Source organism: Mus pahari, chromosome 6, assembly GCF_900095145.1.
Source record: "Mus pahari chromosome 6, PAHARI_EIJ_v1.1, whole genome shotgun sequence".
NCBI lineage: Eukaryota > Metazoa > Chordata > Mammalia > Rodentia > Muridae > Mus > Mus pahari.
This window is the reverse complement of record NC_034595.1, coordinates 11,198,279-11,217,974: the sequence shown is the minus strand read 5'-3', so window position 1 is coordinate 11,217,974 and position 19,696 is coordinate 11,198,279. Positions and strand designations below refer to the sequence as shown.

The window sequence follows — 19,696 nt, the reverse complement described above, 5'->3', positions numbered from 1 at the left end:
GCTTGAAGGCTTGTTAACATCCTCCCAAACTTTAAAATAACTAACAAAACTCTTGTCTTCAACAGCCCCCCCCCCCCAGTAGGTATCAGCTGGGGAGGAGTCGCCCGAGGGGGACTTGGGACCTGCGTAGTTTTGGTTGCCTTTGCCTTATGTGATAACCCCAGGAAAAAGGCTTCTCATACCTACACAGGGCTGCCACCCTCCTGTGCTGGCCTGGCTTCCTCTTGCCCCAGGCAGATGTATTGAAGGTAGCTGAGGCCCGCAGGGCTAGAACCTATTTCGCTTTTTACTATAAAGTTTATAGGCCACCTCTCCACCGCCTGCGGCTTCAGCCTGCTTTCCATCCTGCGCTCTGAGGAGGGGAGCTTAAGCCTCCTCTTAACCTCCCGGTGTCCAGGCTAACTTTTTTATTTTGTTAGCTTTGACGGTGTCACGGCGTCCAAACTATAAATAAAAACTAAAGATAGACCCTGGGCTCAGAATAAGAAAACTATTCTGACATTTTGAAGTCATCTGGGAACAAGGGAGCTAACTGCAGGTTTTGGTTTGGGTTGAATTGACTGGACAGATGACCTCAGCACTGCTTTGGGGGTTCAGGGACTTCTTTGGGAGGTCCCCTCTCTGAACAAATGAAAGGCCAGGGAACAAATGAGCTGATTCTGCAGTTGTAGTCCTGAAACATGACGATTGGTGGTGCAAGAGAAGATGATGGAGTTTTGTGAAAGTCATGACTGCTTATTCTTAAGCGCACTTCTGATGAAAAGTATCCATTTTGTAAATGCATATGTAAGTTTCAAAAAAAAGTTTTGTTTTTACACCATTTGTGATTATCATTGGTTAGCAGGCTTTAAGCTTTTGTGTGTGTGTGTGTGTGTGTGTGTGTGTGTGTTTCTTGTATGTCTGTGTGAGGGTATCAGATTCCCCAGGAACTGGAGTTACAGACAGTTGTGAGCCGCCATGTGGGTGCTGGGAATTGAACCAGGGTCCTCTGGAAGAGCAGCTATCTTACCCTCTCTGCGCTGTCTCCTCCAGCCCCTAGGGTTTTTTTGTTGTTGTTGTTTTTATTTTTGTTTTTGTTTTTGGTATATAAGCTTGATAGTTTTTTTAAGTGGATTTTAACATTAATTTAGCAATAAATATGATGATGCCTTGTTTTAATGAACAGGCTTGTTTTGCTAACCTAGTAGGTGTGTGTGTGTGGGGGGAGGGTATGTGTGCCCATACAGGCCCAAAGTTGGTGTTGGACTCTTGTCATTCCCTCCCCCCACCTTATTCTTTGAGACAAGAACCATGTAGCTTCCTCTCCCACTTCTGCTTCCTGAATGCTGGGGCAGCATGTACCTTACTTTACCAAGTGTTCGGTACTGTGAACAATGGAAACCAACATTAACCTTTGAAGATGTGCAGGGTTGTATTTTAAGAAATTCAGAAAGCCATGAAAAGGAAAGGACAGTGGTGGCCGATAGCGTTGGCCAGTTTGTGAGAGTCACAGCCACGAGGGAAAAGATGAGATTCCATGTGCCACTTCAGAATTTTGGTACCAACTGCACATAATTAAAATTGATCAAACGAAACCGCGTTGATGCGAACATATGTGGCTATTTTACAAGGAAAAACTAAAACTGCTCATCTTTTTCTCTTCCTCTTTTTTAAAGATTTATTTATGTATTTATTTATTTAATGTATGTGAGAACACTGTCACTGTCCTCAGACACTCCAGAAGAGGCCATCAGATACAGATGGTTCTGAGCCACCATGTGGTTGCTGGGAATTGAACTCAGGACCTCTGGAAGAGCAGCAGTCAGGGCCCTTAACCGCTGGACCATCTCTCCAGCCCCAAACCACTCATTTTTAATTCATGTGGCTGAATTGAACTTTAAAGCATTTGGCAAGCCTAGTAAATCATACACAATGTAACCCCCTCCCCATGCACTCCTTCCACATGTGTCTGAGAGGGATCCAGTCTGTGCTTGTACCCTGCCTGGTCTTTATTTATTCTCAGGTGTTACAGAGTGATGAGAATTTGGGGTCCGGTGACACCAACTCTGAGGGAACAAGCCAGGACACCTGGTTATGTAATCGCAAGGTGACAGAGCACTTTTGAACTTTCTCTGTTTGACCTCTGGGCTGATCCCAGCACTGACCTATAGACAGGAAAATCTGTCGCTTCATCAACCATGAGGTAGGAAGCACTCAGTCCATCCGGTTATGGGGCAGCTGCTGAGCTATGTAGCTCTGGGAAGCAACGTGTAGCATAGGCTCAGAAACTGACAGCACTCTGGCCCCCAAGACCCTGGTTCTAGGCACAGATGGGCAGAACCAGAAATGCTGGAGGCTGTGGTTGACAGGTTCCCAGTGTGGGGCTCTCAGGTTGCCTGTATCGGTGTCTTAGGGTAGGGGGCTTGTTAAGGCATGTCTTCTCTCTGACAGTAACATCAGCGTGGTTTCAGATTGCATCCTGGGACAGGAGGAAAGGAAGGACCTGAATAATTTGTAAAATTTTACTATCAGCTCTAAGATAAACGCTTGGTCAGTGTTTGCTTTCTTGAGTGCTGTAGTTTCACTGTGATTTTGAAATAAACAAACGTGGTCTTGGGAGATCAGTGCTAAAATATGTAGAGGTAAAATGATAATCAGACCTGTAGCACGTGCTTGAGAGCAAACCTTGGAGTCTGTACACTTGGACGTGTGTGTGTGTGTGTGTGTGTGTGTGTGTTTCACAAGCACCTGCAGGCAACCCACCTCCTTTTGTTTTAGGAGTGCTGGGATTAAGGGATAAGCTCTCACACCTGGTTCCCTCTTATTTTTTAAATTACATGTAAGCGTGTGTCTGTACCCATGTGATACCTCCTCTCACTCACCCAGGAGCTTGTAGACTTTCCCCGTCCAGAGAGCCGGCTTGCCTCTGGCTCCTAAAAGCTGGGGTCACAGATGGCCGTGTTGCCTGGGTTTTATGTAGGTGCTGGGATCCGAACTCCCAAACGCCAGTCCTCATGCTAGATGCTGAGTGCCTTATCCACAAACTCATCTCCCTACTCCTGTAAAGTTTTATCTGTAGAAGGCATTCTCACTTCCCTTAGAATGTAAGGGCACCTTAACCTGGTTCCAAACCAATGCCTGGGGGCATTGCCTGTCAGGCGGAGGCAGTGGTGGAAGAACTGGTTTATTTTTATTTTTTTTTCTGGGAGAATCATAAAGCATGTGACATGATTGTTAAGGGCCTGGTTGATTTCCCTCACCCCCACCCCTCCCCTCCTGCACCAGGACTAAATTGTTAAAAAATGCAGCCCAGCTTCCATGATCCCAGTAAAAAAAAAAAAAAAAAAAGAGGCACTACTGATACTCTCTCAGCAGCCAAATAACCCTCTATGTCCCATCCATTAAATATTGATAATTGATGAGAATTGCAATTGATTTGGTGAGTCATCGCTTCCCGGGGACGCTGTGTTCCTTTCTGTGCTAGAAATCTCCCTGTCCAGCAGATCCATCATCTGTTGATGCTCAGAATTAGAAAGAAAAAAGAGGAAGGAAGAGAGCTTTCTTCAGCCCAGCAGGGAGGAAGGATTAGGACAAAGAAGCTGAGCGCAGAGAAATTGTTACACACCCAGGGAGTGATTGATTGCACGGTAAACAAGAACCCAGCCAACCTGTGTCTCCCCGCTAAATCCCTACGGTTGGAGGCAAGTGCTTTCCACTCCTGGACACTAGATGGCAGTATTGGCAAGGTCAGCCTGAATGTGATTACCTGGGTTGGCTCTAGTCACGAGGTTCACCCACGGTTCACTTACCGAATACTCACACATTAGTTTATAAATCCAGACTGTTTTCTTTAAGATCTGCTTGTGGTGAGGCGTGCCTGTGATCTTGGCATCTAATAGCACCAAGATTTTCAAGTCTATCCTCTACCACATAGATGCTTCTAGGCCAGCCTAGGTTACATATGACCCTGTCTCAAAGAAATTAAATTAAATGGAATCAATATCCATTTGTCTTTTTCTGAAAGTCTTATGACCTTAAGTTTCTGCTGTCCCTGCCTCCACCTACTCCTGAGGGGCTGGGGTTAAAACAGGTGGATGTTTCCCGGTTTATACAGGGCTGGAGATCAAACCCTGGTCCCTAGACCTGCTACACAAACTGAGCAACTCCATCAACTGAGCTCCATCCCTGGGCCCTGAAACGTGGATTCTCAAGTTAAAGGCCTAATTTCTTTCTTTCTCTTTCCAGAGGCATATAACAGCTATAGTAGCAACTGCCTTTGAACACCAGGGAATAGCTTTAAAAGGGATAACATTATAGAAATGAAGTCTTTATAAATGTGTGAGATTTTTGTCATTAAGATAGCCTTACAAAATCTGGATTCTATAGTCAGTTCCTGTTATCATCAGAAGCTTAGCATTGATTAAGAGCCTTGTATTCAGGCATGGTTGCATATACCTGTCATCCTAGCACATGGGAGGTCGAGGCAGGAGGATAACGCCCAGCCTCAGCTATGTAGTAAATAAAACACCAGCCTTGGCTACATGAGACCCCACCTCAATGGTAATAAATAAACAGTGCCTACATGCACATGGAGTGCATGTCTACTCCATGTCCATGCTAGGCACCTATGTATTCCATCTGTAACTCAGCAGTATTTACTGAGCCCCAGCTGTGTGCATAATGAGATCATGCTTTTTCTGTGTTTTCAGAATATCGTCTTTGATTAAGATCTGAATCACAGTAGAACCCACAGCCAGTGTTCCAGCAACCCCAGAGCTCTTTGATTGGAAACACCGTGCAAATAGGCTCAGCTCCCATGATGTCAGTGGCTCCCTCTGCAGCTGTGATGTCCGTGGTTTCTGCGGCCAATGTGTTCCTGTTTGGGTTTTGGCTTTGTTTGGAATTAAGAGGCTTATAAAGGAAGCCATAGAAACCCCGAGTTCCCCAATTGCTTCGGTACAGGAAACAGGGCAATTAGTCAGCATCTATTGTCCAGCCAGATTGTTTAAGATACAATTTCAAGACAATCTGGAAACACCTCCTGGCTCGATAATATGTAGTTTAGCATCGATGTCAAGCAAGCTCTTATCAGGGTTTATTTTAGGGACAATTGCCGGAAGAATATTCTGCAGTTTTCATGAAACAACTTTGAACGACACTGTCCTTAGGTTCCAAGGCCTTCATGTGACAATGAGGGAGGAGGGAAATGTCTCCCTGAATATACCCTGGCCATGCTGGGGAGCATCACCAACCATGGTTCAGTTTTCAGGGCTAGGATCCCTGATGCTAGCTAGCACAGGAATAAGAGGTTGCCTGGGGGCAATGGCTTCGCAAAGCCCTGCCTGTGGTTGGCATGCCGGCTGCTCTTGCTTTCCTTCCCGCCTTCCTCCTTGGAGACCTTGTTGGTTTTCTGTTCAGGGTCTGTGTGAGGATACATACTTACCTGCCCTGCAGACCTGTGTTCCAAAGCCAGCCGTGGGAAGAGACACTGTCTGGACCTCAGCGACCTCAGCTCCCAGACTGCCCTTTGAGGGGTTCCCAAAGGCCCAGGGCACTGAATCATCTACAGGAGTTCCCACAGAAGCTCCGAGGGCCGCTGCCCATTAATAATGTACTTCATAACTATGCTACTGTATCTTAAAAGAACACCGTCCACCTGGGATTCTTAAAGAAGAAGCAAGCAACAGAGCTGACATTTTTAGTTGCGTGTGGGATAAAGCATTTGGGAATACATTTGTTGTCTCTTGATAACTTTTTGTATTACTCAGAAAAATGCATCCCTGATTCCAGTGACATTTTTATTGAAAAGGGCATGGTGGAGGTGGTGGGTGAGTGGGTGGAAATTTCTGTGATTTTGTGTGTGTGTGTGTGTGTGTGTGTGGTGGTTTTTTTTTTTTTTTTTTTTTTTTTTTTTTTTTTTTGTACTATCAGTATCCAGGAAAAATTTTTTTATTATGCTAGGAACTCAAAGCACAGCTTCTGTCATCTTCTGTATTTAGTCTTTTGTGGTCCTTCTATCCCAGAAGTTTGATTTTTTTTTTTTTTTTTCTCAGTCTCTGGTCTGCTCTGCCCTCCTTCCCACAGGTGAACGACACCTCTCTCTTCCCACTTGCCTAGGTCTTTACATCTGACCCTGCCCTGGTATCTGGTGCTATCTCTCTGGGTGTCTCTGCCTTGGTCCCCCAGAGCAGATGGACCCTGGAAGACTAGGAGCATCCCCTGGAAGACTAGGAGATGCTTCATCCTCCATGCATTTATTGGTTTACTTAACGTACTTAACCAATGCCCATCAGTGCTGAGTGTCAGAGACCCAGTGAGCCAAAGTAGCACCCGACCTTCGACCTGTCCTCACGGAGCTGGTTTGTAGTAGGAAGTGCAGCTAGAAACCCACACCATGACTTTTTAAGTGCAGAATTACAGTGAGCACAGTTGAGAGTCTAACACATTGGCTGAGAGATGCTGGAAGGCTTCCCCCAGGGAGTGGTGTGTGTAGAATGGTCAGAAAGCAGGGAGCACAGCATGGGGGAGGGGGAGGCGTGCCCTCCTACAGCCTTCATCCGCATTTGCTCTTCCTCCAAACCGCTTAGTTCTCCCTGAGCACATCCACAGGATGCTGCGGCCTGTGTGTTCAGTTGTGAATCTCTTTATTCTGCCGTCCCACTATTGAGCTCTCTAGCAAAACCAGCTAAAGACGGAGGGTAGGTGTTGGCGAGGCGGCACAGCAGGCCAGAGCGTCTGCCCACAAGACTGACAATCTGAGTTCGATCCCTGGGACCCACCCACGTGGGAGAAGGAGCCACCTGCCTCCTGCAAGTTGTCCTCTAGCCTCCTCAGGCACACACAAGCACACACAATCTAAACAACGTGGAGAGAAGTTACACAGCAGCGACCTCTGTTGACCTCTCCTGCGCACATACAAAAGCATTCAGGACCATCCAGAAGCAGCCACTAGCCTGTCTTAAACTTTCAGTACCTGGAATTGTGCTGTAGGTAATCCATTGTGTCTGGCTCCTTAAACATTAAAGTAGCGTTAAAGAAAACCCTGCTATGCACACAGCGAGGATTCATTTCTCCTGCCGCAAGAGGGCAGGGCATTGGTTCCACCTGAGCTGGTGTTAACAAGCAGTTGTGAGCTACCTGATGTAGGTGCTGGGAGTAGAACTTTGGTCCTCTGCAGGAGCTGTATGTGCTCCTAACCGCTGAGCCATCTTGCCAGCCAAAATGAAATAAATCTTTTTAAAAAATAGTTTTTACAAACCCTGTCTCGAAAAACCAAAAAAAAAAAAATTGTTTTTACAAAGAAGTAGTTCTTAATTTTAATATAACATAACTTATTAACCAGCTTTTGTGTGTTTTTCATCATATTTCTTTCATGCTTAGTTTTGCCAAACTTACAAATACCTAAGGTAGGGATTGTCCTCTGGGAAATTAGAAGGTACTGCCTTGGAGATAACAGGACAAACAGATAAATAAGCCACGTATGTATTTCCTTGACCTAACATGGCATTACATCTTTGAACAACAGATTCTGCTTAGCAGTGGTTCTCAACCTTCCTGATGCTGTGACTGACCCATGTACATAGTTCCTCATGTCGTGATGACCCCAAACCATAAAATTATTTTCATCGCTACCTCCTAACTTAATTTTGCTACTGTCGTGAATCATAATGTAAGCCTCTATGTTTTCCAGTGGACTTTGGTAACCCCTGTGAACAGGTTGTTTGACACCTTCCCCAAAGAGGCCACAACCCACAGGTTGAGAAACACCAGCTTAGCACACCTCAGAAGTCAAAAATGAAATGCAAAGATGGCTTTGTTAGCCTGTTCTCTACCTACAGGTTCTGCGGCTGATGCTGTGAGGATCCAGGCCAACCTGTGAGGGGCTGGGTAGGGCCTGATCGCATGCCTGGAAACCTCTGACAGGTGTCTCGTCTTGCAGGTTACTCGGCGGCCGTTATGACCTCCCGGTTACGTGCGTTGGGTGGAAGAATTAATAATACCCGAACCTCCGAATTGCCCAAAGAGAAAACTCGATCTGAGGTCATCTGCAGCATACGGTTTTTAGATGGCTTGGTACAGACCTTTAAAGTTAATGTAAGTTCTCCATAATTTTTTCTTTCTGCCTAAATCCTCTTAGATAGTTTTAAGTTCTTGGTTTACAAAACGAAAAAAAAAAAAGGTTAGCTAACAAAGGAAAGCTTGAGATTTCAGAACTGGTACAGGGACATAGGGCTGGGCATGGGACTTGTGCTTCAGTCTCTTCTTAAGAATGTGAATCTGTTGGTGTCTTCCAAGGTGGATGTCTCTGGGATGTTATTCCCCTCCCCAAACAGTCCCCTAGGCAGAGCTGGTCCTTGGACGACTATGTTCTATACATGATTTATTCAAGCCCATGTGACTTTGTGTTTTTAAAAATAGTAAAAAAAAAAAAAAAGCAACCTAGGATATAAGTGTCCTACTAAAGTGTGAGCCCCATGAGGACAGGCCGGGTGTCCTGGCATAGCACTGGGCACGCAGCTGTGCTCTGTGAGATGATTAGCCTCGTGGGTGGCAGGAATCCTAAAGGTCCTGCCTGGCTCCTTCTCAGAGCCCTTGATCTCAGATCTTCATGTAAGCAGCTATGAGAGGCAAGGACGGCCGGCAGCTGCCTCGGCTGGCTCCGCACCCAGCCACCACCCATGCCCGGGGACTTCTTGTGTCTCTCAGTCCTGATGGCATCAACTCCAGCCCCAAGTCACCTGTGCCCCAGTTTTATGTGCCAAGAAAGAGAACGGCGGTAGAGGAGCCAGGCTGGATGTGATGGTAAAGGCCTGTGATTCGGCACTTGGGAGGTAGACTCCGGAGGAGTAGAAGTTCGAGGCCAGCCTGGGCCTCAGATAAACAAACAAAATTGGGGAGGGATGACCAGAAAAGGCCATAACACTTAAACCTTAATGAAAACTGACAGACCCCTGCTGTAGCTGCTACTGTTATCTTACCCTGCCTTCTCCTTCCACAGGGACTCACTGCGTAGTCCTGGCTGGCCTGAACTCACTATATAGCCCTAGAAATCACAGAGAACTGTCTGCGTCTGCTTGCTAAGAGCTAGGGTTAAAGACTTGTACTACCAGCCTTGTGGGGTGTTACCCAGTCACCTCCCGGCTTCCCTTTCTCTCTCCTTCTTTCTCTCCTTCCCTCCTCCAACCCCCCTGTTTCTGTCTCTGTCTTCTCACCACCATTAGTCATCTCTGTTCAGGCGAAAGACAATTTCCAGTTCTTCTAAATCATGGCCAGGGGAGCCGCCCTGTACGGCGGAGGTGAGAATGTTCTCGGTGGGCACACAGGACCCAGGGGTGCAGACAGTGGCGGCGATTAGCAGAGGCTCCTTTCCCAGCCTTCCTCCCCACTGCCCGGCTCTCTTCTCGACCCGTCTCTAAGGCCATGTTCTGCTCTTCTGAAGACGAGCTAACACTTACTGTTCTCAAGAAAGAGAAGGGCAAGATAGCTCAGGGAGTGAAGGTTACCCGCCACCAAGACTGACAAGCCTTGAGCTCCACATGGAGAAAGGCCAGTTCACGGGGAATGGCCTGAGCCCCCGGGGGGAAGAGAGCCGGAGATGAGTGAAGTCTGAGAGGTTCCAGGTAGGGATGGGGTGAGAGGCCGGCTGGAGCCCGGGCATGCTGGCTTCTACCCGGGGTAATGTAGAGAGCTCTGACTCGCAGCCTGACATGACGTGACTCAAGGGTCACTCAGTCTGAAGTAGCCAGAGAGGAAGAGGGCTGACAGACCTACCATAGCAGTCCCTGAGAGAAACTCTGGTGGTGGGCAGAACAGTCTTGAGAGCTGGGCTAGAAGTCGGTCCCTGGAAGACAGAGCCACATGGACCTGCTGGCAGGGCTCTCTCTGTTATGTTTTCCTGCTCTAGTTTGTCCTCTCTGTATTTCCCTTCCCCCACTTTATTTATTTATTTATTTATTTATTTATTTATTTATTTATTTACAGTCTCACTGTATATTTATCCGCTGCTGGCCTGGAATTTGATCCGTAGACCAGGCTGGCCTCAAACTCACAGAGATCCACCTGCCTCAGCCTCCAGGATGTTGGGGATGCAAGGTGTGCATCACTGCACGTGGGACTCTCTTTTAATTCCTTTGGGAACTAGAAGTGAACAGAACTGACACCTGAGTGTTTCTCTGGCTCAGAGATGAGGCTCAGTCCAGCAAGAACAAAGGGCTTGGTGTTGCGGCCGTTGACTCCAAGTCAGGGGATCATGCAGCTACTGGTTGACGGTGCGGGTGTGCCAGGCATGTCGCCTCGAAGTGCCGGGGCCTTCGGTGGCAAGGCCGATGTTGGGCTACTTTGCCAGGTGTTCAATAAATTACAGTCACTGATGATATAAGTCAAAGTTACATAAATGATAACCCAAAACATGTAAGTAATAGTTACACTAAGTCAAAGTTACATAAATGATAACCCAAAACATATAAATAATAGTTACACTAAGTGAGAAGATAGCGCTGGTGCACCAGGAGATTGTCCCGTGTGCCGGAGAGATGGCTCAGTGGGTAGGTGAGTGCTCGCTTTGAAAGCATAAGGTGTTCAGGTCCTTAGCCCAGGCGTAAAAAGTGGCTGATGGTGCACGTGGCTGTTACCCTGCACTGGGGCTGGGACGGGAAGAACCCTCGGGCTCTGAGCAACCAGTCTGTCTGAAACTGTAAACTTCAGGTTCAGTGAGAAATTCTGTCTCCAAAATGAGGTGAGATGTGATCGAAGATATCCCAGCATCAACCTTTGGCCTACACACACACACACACACACACACACACACACACACACACACATACACATCTAGTTACTTGGGGGAATGGGTGGGCTGTATTGCTTTTTAAAAACCCGTGAAGACTCTCTTGTGACGGATGGTGGCAGGTCCAGAGGCCTTCAGGATGGACAGGTGGTGCGTTCTGAAAATGACCGAGTTCACACACAACAGAGAAGACCCCATTAAGTCACGAGGAAGCCACTGCCGCAGGAGTGTCCGCATGTTACCTTGTTCTCCCCGCCCTGGTCTCTGCGACCCACTTTCTGCGCATCATCTGCTCTCAGAAGCTCTCAGGAGGAGCCTCTTCTATAACTGTCTATTTCTGACTTGCATTGTCCTGAGTTGAATGGGTTGGGTTCAAAGCATCCCTGGGAGGTCGACCTCTGAAAACAGAATCTGAAGTCCCCCAAGTGCTCCGGGCCCGTTTTGTGTGTGTCCTGTCTCACACCGTCCCCAGCTGTCTTTCGTTGGTGCGGCCAGCTTCAGACTGGGTGGGGACTAGAATGATGGGAGGGGTGACACTCCACCCTGTTGCCCCACTAAACACAAAGGGGTTCCTTATCCCTGTCCCCAGGTGGACCCCACTGTCCGTGCTGTGTCCTCTAAGAAATCTATCTACCGTGCCTTGACCGGTTCAAAGCACTTGACAGCATTTAACACTCCATGTTAGTCACCCCTCCTGCAGCCAAGCAAGGAAATAGGTGCTTCCTGTGGTACTGTCCCAGCGCCCACACAGGGCTGCCCCGTAAACACCGGTGCAGGCCGCCGAGTCCCGCTCTGGAGTGAAGTGTGGCTAAATGTCCCCACCGGCTTCTCACTTCAGATGACGAGAAGCAGCAGGGCAGATAATCCCACAGGGGGACACAGGCCAAGTCACTTTGAGGGTATTTTGGATGGCGTTCGAGTATTTTTAGCTGTTAGTAGAGTTTTCCTCCATGCACACTCTCTGGGTTCCTCCGGGGGCAGGAGCTGCAGCTGGGCCCCCAGCAGCCAACAGGAGCTGACCTGGGATTAGCGTTTGCTGGGGGTAATCCGCAGCAGGTCATGGCGTGTTTGCTGTGTAATGTGTGAGTTTTCCTTAGAAGTCACTAGAGAACCTCAGCTAAGGGATGCAGGCAACCTACGAAAGCTAAGTTAAGCTGCACGCGCGCATGTTTGTGTTTGTGTGTATGTGTGTGTNTTGTGTGTGTGTGTGTATGTCTGTGTGCGTGTGCGTGTCTGTGTGTGTGTCTGTGTGCGTGCTCGTGTATGTGTGTGTGTGTATGTCTGTGTGTCTGCGTGTGTATGTCTGTGTGCGTGCATGCGCGCGCATATGTGTGTGTGTCTGTGTGCGTGCTCATGTGTGTGTGCTTGTGTGTGTGTGTGTCTGTGTGCAGGCCAGAAGACAACCTACAATATTATTTCCCAGAAACCATCAGTCTTTCATTGGCCTGGAGCTTCATGAGTTGGCCAGGCTGGCCAGAGGCCAATATTGGATATCTTCATTATTCTTTATTTTTTTCAACATTCTGCCTGCCTGTCTGTCTGTCTGTCTATTTACCTATTATCTACCCATCTATCACCTATCTATCTAATCTATTTACTTATTTGAGACAGAGTCTCACTGTGTAGCCATAGTTGGTCTGAACTCTCTATGTAGACCAGGCTGGCTTCAGATTCATCGAGATCTGCCTGCCCCTGCCTCCTGAGTTCAGGGATTGAAAATGTGCACCACAACTAAGATATATTTTTATTTTTGTGTCTGTGTTTATAGTGTACATGCAATCAGTGGCCAGAAGAGGCCATTAGCACCATACACACACACACACACACACACACACACACACACACACACTCCAGCTGGTGTTGTAAGTGTTGTGAGCTACTCAGCTTAGGTGCTGGGAACGGAACTTCAATCTTCTGCACTCCGAAAGCATTCAACAACAGAGTCATCTCTAGCCCCCTGCCATAGTTTTTTGAGACATGATCTCACTGAACCTGGAGCGTCTATATTTATTTAGCTAGATTGCTTGGCCAGCAAGTTCCAGGGTTGTGTCTTCCCCTGTATACACACAGGTTCTCACGCTTGTGAGGCAAAGAGTCTACCGACCTTTCTCCTCAGTCCCTTAAATCCAGAGTGTCTGAAAACATCTCAGTGTAGTTTGTCTTAACCCGACTTCTGCATCCTTCCTTTCAGCCTTGTAACTTGAAATTTATTAATGCTTTTGTTTCTGTGGGAAGTATTTATTCTTAAAAATCTCAGAAAGGTTTACTTTTTCTTTGCCTACTGTTAAAAAAAAAAATGGTTACTTCTATTTCTTGGTTCGTTTTAATTCTTGACGGTTTTGATCTAGAAACAAGATTTGGGCCAGTCGCTTCTGGATATGGCCTATGGCCACCTGGGCGTGACAGAGAAGGAATACTTCGGCTTGCAACATGGCGACGACCCAGTGGACTCCCCTGTAAGTGCTTACATGTAGGAAGTGTTGCTTCCCTGCTTGGGTTGGTTTCATAGCTTATTTTTCTCACTCAACAGAGATGGCTCGAGGCAAGCAAACCCCTCAGGAAGCAGCTGAAAGGTGGGTACGCTCTTGCTTCGCTTGGTCACTGGGTGTACAGCAAACTGTCTTCTCCTTATGGGGGACTTAAGGTGGCGGTGGGGGCAGGGAAAGATGCTTCAGGGCAACCTTGAAGGTGAGGGGAGAGGAGGCAGCTCGACAAGGGAGCTTCCATTATTTTTCTAAGGGAGCAGGTGGATGAAGGATAGTCTTTCTTAGCCCAGTATAAGAAGCAGAGACCTAAAAGGGCTGGGGTGGTGTCTTAGTTGGTAAAAGTGCTGGCTGTACAAGCTTAAGGACCTGCACCAACACAAGAGGCTGGGAACTGTGGTGCATGCCCAGAATCCCAGCGCCGGAGACAGAGACAGGAATCCCTGAGCTTGGCCGGCCAGGCCGTCGAGCCAAAGGAGGAGCCCCAGGTTCAGTAAGAGATCCTGTCTCAGAAAACGAAGGTGGAAAGCAGTGGAAGACGACACCTGACGTCAGCCTGTGGCCTCCACGTGCACATGCGGAGTCCTGCACACATACAGGGAGACCAACACAAGCCCTCATACTCTCCCACAGCACAGATACTATCTTGCCCACCATGAGTGGGCAGGCCCCTGTGGTCTCAGCTCCCAGTGAGACAGCTACTCTAGCCTTGCCCACTCCCTCTGGCCAGCCTTTCTCATCCTGCCTTTCCTCGTGGCTCTCATCGGCCCCATGTGCACCTAATGTCCCAGACTAACTTGACCAGTCTGCAGGACTCTGAACCACCCTTTAATCTCCTCTCTCTGTGGTAGCTGCTCTTCTTCTTGTCCCTCTGCCCATCTCCTATTCCTCGGGGCTCCTCAGATACCTCCCGCCAGCTCTCTCCTTCCCTCTCATTTCTTTGTCCCCTCATGGCTGGCTGGGTACTCTTGCTGTCTTCTCACAGTGAGGCGCTTGCACTGTCTCTCAGGACTGTTCGGCTCCACTCAGCTCCACACCCTTCACGGTGCTTGACACACAGGACATGGCAAGTCACACGAGGCAACTGTATGTCATCCTCTCTCTGGCTTGTCCGTGCAGCAGACACATCCCCACTGCTCAGACCAAAGCAAAGCACTCTGCCGAGCCTGGGAACTGCAGTCCAAACCAGATTTGAACCCTGCTGTAGAAAAGAGGAATTCTATGATAGTACTCTGCACACGTGTGTGTACACACACACACACACACACACACACATACACATACAAGCTCTGAATCCACAGAAGAAAAAAGAAAAACACAGAGACCATACCTGAGACACCAAAGTAACAATGATGGAAGGGAGAGACTGAGGAGGTAAGACAAAGACAGGGAATGGAAATACTTTCCTACAGAGTTAGCGCCTCCCACTGGCAGCTAGGTGTGTATCTAGAGGCACACATCTACGTTAAAGATTCTTTTGGTACCAGCCCAGAGCTGACAAAGGAAGGAACTAAGAGATTTGGGGTGTGTGGGGGGAAGTGTAGAGCCACAATGAACAAGGCAGGAGGCAAGATGAGCAGGACCAGGCAGCTGGGCAGCCCACAGAAGGACTTAGATTTCAGAGAGCCCGAAGAGTGCTATGTGAGCCAGTAGACAGGACCTTGGCATGTTAGCCAAGAAGTCAAAAGGTCTCCCCATGTCTTGGCAACAGGTCTTGATCTTCTGTTGTCCTAACCCTAGCTGGTCTGATCTTGTATCAGACACACGGCCAGTTTTAGCCACACAAGGAAACTGGCACTTGGTGTTGATGCCTGAGTAATATCTGAGTGACTTGTGTAACATTCAGGATCACAGTGACTATTTTAATATGCTCTGAACTAGAATTGTAAAAATGGTTTCCAGTTTGTTTGTTTGTTTTTAAAAAAAATCAAGTCAGAAACTTCAGTGCTACCAGATGTTCTGGTCTTGTCATTGGCTACCTAATCCAGAGAGCCGTTTACATTTCTCCATCTGTAAACCACTCAGCCCGCAGGTACCCGTGGTAGTAGTAAGTCTCTAGAGGCTTCATGGAAATGCTGGGAAAGCGTTAAGTCGCTATGTCAATGTAAGCTGTAGACCTTTGGGAGTTTTACGTATAGCTGCTAACTTAAGACTACTTTTAAACATTCTTAATACAGATATCGTTGTCTGAACAGGGCCCTAAGGCAAACATACAGCCGGAAGTGGGTGTACATGGAGGCCCCTGAACAGCTAAAGGCTCTGGATTGGAAGTCGGGGCTTTTCTAATGGAAAGCTTGTGGTGGAGTGATAAGAGCTTCCTTTAAAGAGAGTTAGCAGCTGTGAACGTGGACTTTCTTGTTGTTTAAAGGGAAAAACCTAATCTGTTTTTTTGAAAAATGTTGTAGGAGGTTTCCCCTGCACCCTGCATTTTCGAGTAAGATATTTTATACCTGATCCCAACACACTGCAGCAGGAGCAGACCAGGTAATCAATCACCTTTTCCTCTCCGTGTTCTCTGTCCAGTATATGCAAATGAGTAGCTGCTAAAAATGTACTCCTTGTCTTCTGGCTGTGGACAAATAACTTGATTGGGTGTCACCTCCGACCATCCTGAAATCCAAGTAAAAACTGGATTGAAATCTTAATGGCAGGTTTGTTTACAGTTTGTGGCCTACCTCCTTCAGCCCCAGTCTGGTACAATGCATGTGGGCCCCCCCCCCCCACCTCTGGTAAGCATTGTGTGTACTGAGGTTGCTAAGTCAGTTCTTGTGATGCAGGCTTGGAGTAGAGCAGTCAGCCACGGGGCTCGGAGTGTGAAATCTGAGGGGCTGGAATGAAGTCCCTTGGGGATGACAAGGCTTAGCTGAAACCAGAACTTTCCACCAGGTCCCCGTTTGCAGGGGTAAGGAAGGAGAACGTGTTCTGACTGGACCCGGCTTGTCTGCTGGGTGAATCAGCGGGTATAGGAAGTTTGTGAGGCAGATAAGGGAAGGAAGGCTCTGATAGGAGCTGTTTACCCTGCAGGGCTTGCAGGCTGGGCTGACTCTAGTTGGTCCTGGCAAGTGAGTTTTCTGGGTGGGGAAACTGGAGGGTGCAGGATGGGAAGGGTACACTGAGAAAGCCATTGCCTCGGGGTGGGAGACCCAGCCAACCGCTTCCCCTGCCTCAGGCGCAAGCCCTTAGTATCCCTTTGCAGTTCTTTAGGAGGGAAACTGTCTCCCTGGGAAGAAGCAGAAGGCGTTCTGGGTTATTGAGTCCCATTTAATGGCAGAAAATCTCATCAAAGAGACTCCATTAGCTCAGACACAGAATGTTCTCTCAATTTTTTCTTTCTTCTTTTTTAATGACAATTACACATGTACTTTAGTTTTTGATATGTTTAAAGGCCAGTTGCTGGTTTATTATTCTGTTTTTCCTGCCCCTGTATGCATTGCTTTTCTCCACAGAGGCAGGCCTTGGGGTGGGACTACATTTATCACTTTGGTAAATGTGAAGTTTGTATAAGGGAGGCCTAGGTGGCTCACTGGGAAGCCACGGTGGAGTGCATGCTGGTTTGAATCATTTTGGAGCCTTCCCTCCATCCTTCATACCCCCCATCTCCCCCCCACACACACACACACACTCACACACCACATTGCTCTGGACTAGGGGCAGTGTTGAGACACTCAACCCAGCATATCCTGTCATCAGTTAATTTACATAAAACTGATGACATCATCTGTCAGTATGATGACTACATCTCTGAGGTTTCCTGACAGTATGAAGGAGAGTCTGGTTGAGGGATGCTTTACAGGACATGAAGGGCCAGACACAGTGGTACACACCTGATTGTTACTGGGGAGGCAGAGACTGGAGGATCCCTTGAGCACAGGAGTTTGAAGCCAGCCTAAGCAATCTAGCAGGAACCTATCTCAAAAAAAAAAAAAAAAAATCAAGATGAATACCTTTGAAGAATTATGTATGCATGTTGCACACCCCCGCGCTTTTAAGTGACCATTGTGACCCACCAAGTTGATTTTACCTTAAGAAGTTCCAGTTCATGTATGGTCACAGTTGTCACAGTCCTTCCTATCTCATCCCTGGGATGCTGGAGCCCCAGGTTATGCACACTCAAGCTTTCAAGTGGAAAGGCTTGAGGGAGATGCTCCCAGGGCCAGGCTCATCTCATGGTCCCTTTAGAGTTCTTCGTGGCCATCAGCTTCTACGCCCCTTAGAAAAGAAGCTGAGAGCCGGGCGCGGTGGCGCACGCCTTTAATCCCAGCACTCGGGAGGCAGAGGCAGGCGGATTTCTGAGTTCGAGGCCAGCCTGGTCTACAGAGTGAGTTCNNGGAGCAGGAGGGGGGGGGAGAGAGAAAAGAAAGAAAAGCTGAGACCTTGTGGAGTGTGTCTACCGGCCTCCAGGGAGCATCGAGGGGAGAAGTGTGAGGTGGTTGGTCACATCAGCATCCACGAGCTTGCTTACTTGTGTTCAGCTTAGTTTCCTCCCTTCTTAGGGAATGGGGCAGCCCACAATGGGCTGGGTCTTTCCATATCAATTAACTCAATTAAGGCTATCCCATAGACATGCCCTCAGGCCAACCAGGTATACAATACCCCTGTGGAGACTTTCTTCCTAGGTGATTCTTACTGACAGCCATCACAGGATCTGGGTGGAGTATACTCTCAAAGGGGGTCAAACATTTCTAAAGTTAGACAGCTCTCCTGGTGATGGCTCTCCCTTCTCGAGGGTACTTCCATGTCTGTTTATTGTGAGCCTCCACAACTGCTGTTACTGATAAATTTAGATTGTTCTGAGCAGCGTTCCACATACCGACAATCTCTAATGACAATTTGAGCTCCCTGAAGAAAATGACAAAGCCTCCTAAGTTTGGGACGAATTTGGTGATTCTCATTTTGTCACATATGATTCTGTGGGGTTGGTTCGGGTTTGCTCTGCAAAGCACCAGGTGGCCTTCGGTGAAGGATCTCAAATGTTCACAGTCTCATTTGTGCCCCTCAGTGAGAGCACAGGTTTGATCAGTGCATCATGTATAACACTGCCCCTCTCTTCTTTCTCCCAGTGTCCTTCCAGGAAGAGAGAACATTTAATTCTGGTTGAATGTTAGCCTGGATAAACATAGAAACCAACTAGAAAGAACTGGTTATGTTCTCCTGGGTGCAAAAGATGATCACACTACCAAGTGGACATGAATTAGCACAAGTATTTCATTATTATGACCAGAGTTTTAAACAAGACGCTACTTAAAGGAAGAAGGGCTGGTCTTGGCTTACAATTCTAGAGGCTACCTGCCTTCACGGTAGAGGGCATGGCTGTGTGTGTGTGTGTGTGTGTGTGTGTGTGTGTGTGTGTGTGTGTCAGCTGATCACAGCATACCCAAGGTTAAGAAGCACAGATGAATTCCTGACCGGCCACTTCCTCCCTTTATTTGGTCTGGGATCTCAGTCCATGAGTTTATGCCTCCCAGACAGAGGGTGGGTCTTCCATCTTCACTTAAGCCTTCTGGAAATGCCATCAGATACATTCAGAGGTGTGTTTCCATGGTGATTCTAAATTCAGTCAAGTAGACAAAAAGTTTAACCACTCAAGCCCTTGTGAATAATACCAGCATCAGTGTCCGATGTTCAAAACAAGTTTCTCCTGTTGGTAGCTTTCATAACTCTGCCACAATACAAAGTGATAATTGTGTCAGAGTTGACATAGATCCTAAGCTTAGTAATGACTTATGCAGCCCACAGAGATTGTTCTTGTCTCACATCTGTCCAGGGTAAAGGAAGGCAGAGAGTTTATCGAGGTGTATACTCTTGAGGCCTGCTTCATTTTGTAGTGTGATTTTTTTTTTTTTAATTTGCAAGTTCTTTATCATGGAAGTTTTAATAAGTTAAGATAGAGATGGTGTTACAGCCTCACAGATTCACTGGGAGGCTGACATGAGGAAGAGAGTCACAGTACCAGGCAGCCACCCCCAGACTGCACACAGGAGGTCTCAAAACAACCAGCCCCGTGACCTTTGTCAACCCCCAGGAATGAGACTGGTTTGTTTAAATTGACAGAGTGATCTCTCCCCCGCCCTGGCACTTCTGCGTCGTCTGTATTAGTTTTCAGGAGGCTTCCCTTTTGTCATCTTTGGCTAGACCTTGGAATGTCAATCCCGCTTGAATCTGGGTTTTAAAAAAAGAGTGGGAGGTAGGAGCCAAGCGTCACATGTGTGCCGCGTCCCTAAATATAAATGCCTCCATGGCGCTTCCTGGCCTCACCAGGGCTGCTGATGCCTCTCCGTGGCGCTTCTTGGCCCCACCAGGGCTGTTCATGCTCGTCTCCTTTTCCTCTCTCTGTCCCAGGACAGAGATGCAGCCTGCAGGGCTCAGGGGCCTGGAATAGTTTGTGCCCCCCCCCCCAGGACAGCTCTGATGCTTGCAGGTCCTGGTAACTACGCTACTAATACTTTCCCTC

At 47.7% G+C, this 19,696-nt stretch overlaps 1 protein-coding gene across 3 annotated transcripts in view; it reads left to right on the top strand.

The window, feature by feature from the left end:
• Ptpn3 (protein tyrosine phosphatase non-receptor type 3) overlaps window positions 1-19,696 on the top strand; it is a 106,579-nt gene that overhangs the window by 20,521 nt on the left and 66,362 nt on the right. For all 3 annotated transcript variants that reach the window (XM_029539606.1, XM_021199682.2, XM_029539607.1), the window contains exons 2-5: window positions 7,919-8,073; window positions 13,111-13,218; window positions 13,293-13,335; window positions 15,651-15,729. In XM_029539606.1, coding sequence (XP_029395466.1) covers window positions 7,936-8,073; window positions 13,111-13,218; window positions 13,293-13,335; window positions 15,651-15,729 — 368 coding nt within the window. In that variant the 5' untranslated portion in view covers window positions 7,919-7,935. The remainder of the gene's footprint in view (window positions 1-7,918; window positions 8,074-13,110; window positions 13,219-13,292; window positions 13,336-15,650; window positions 15,730-19,696) is intronic.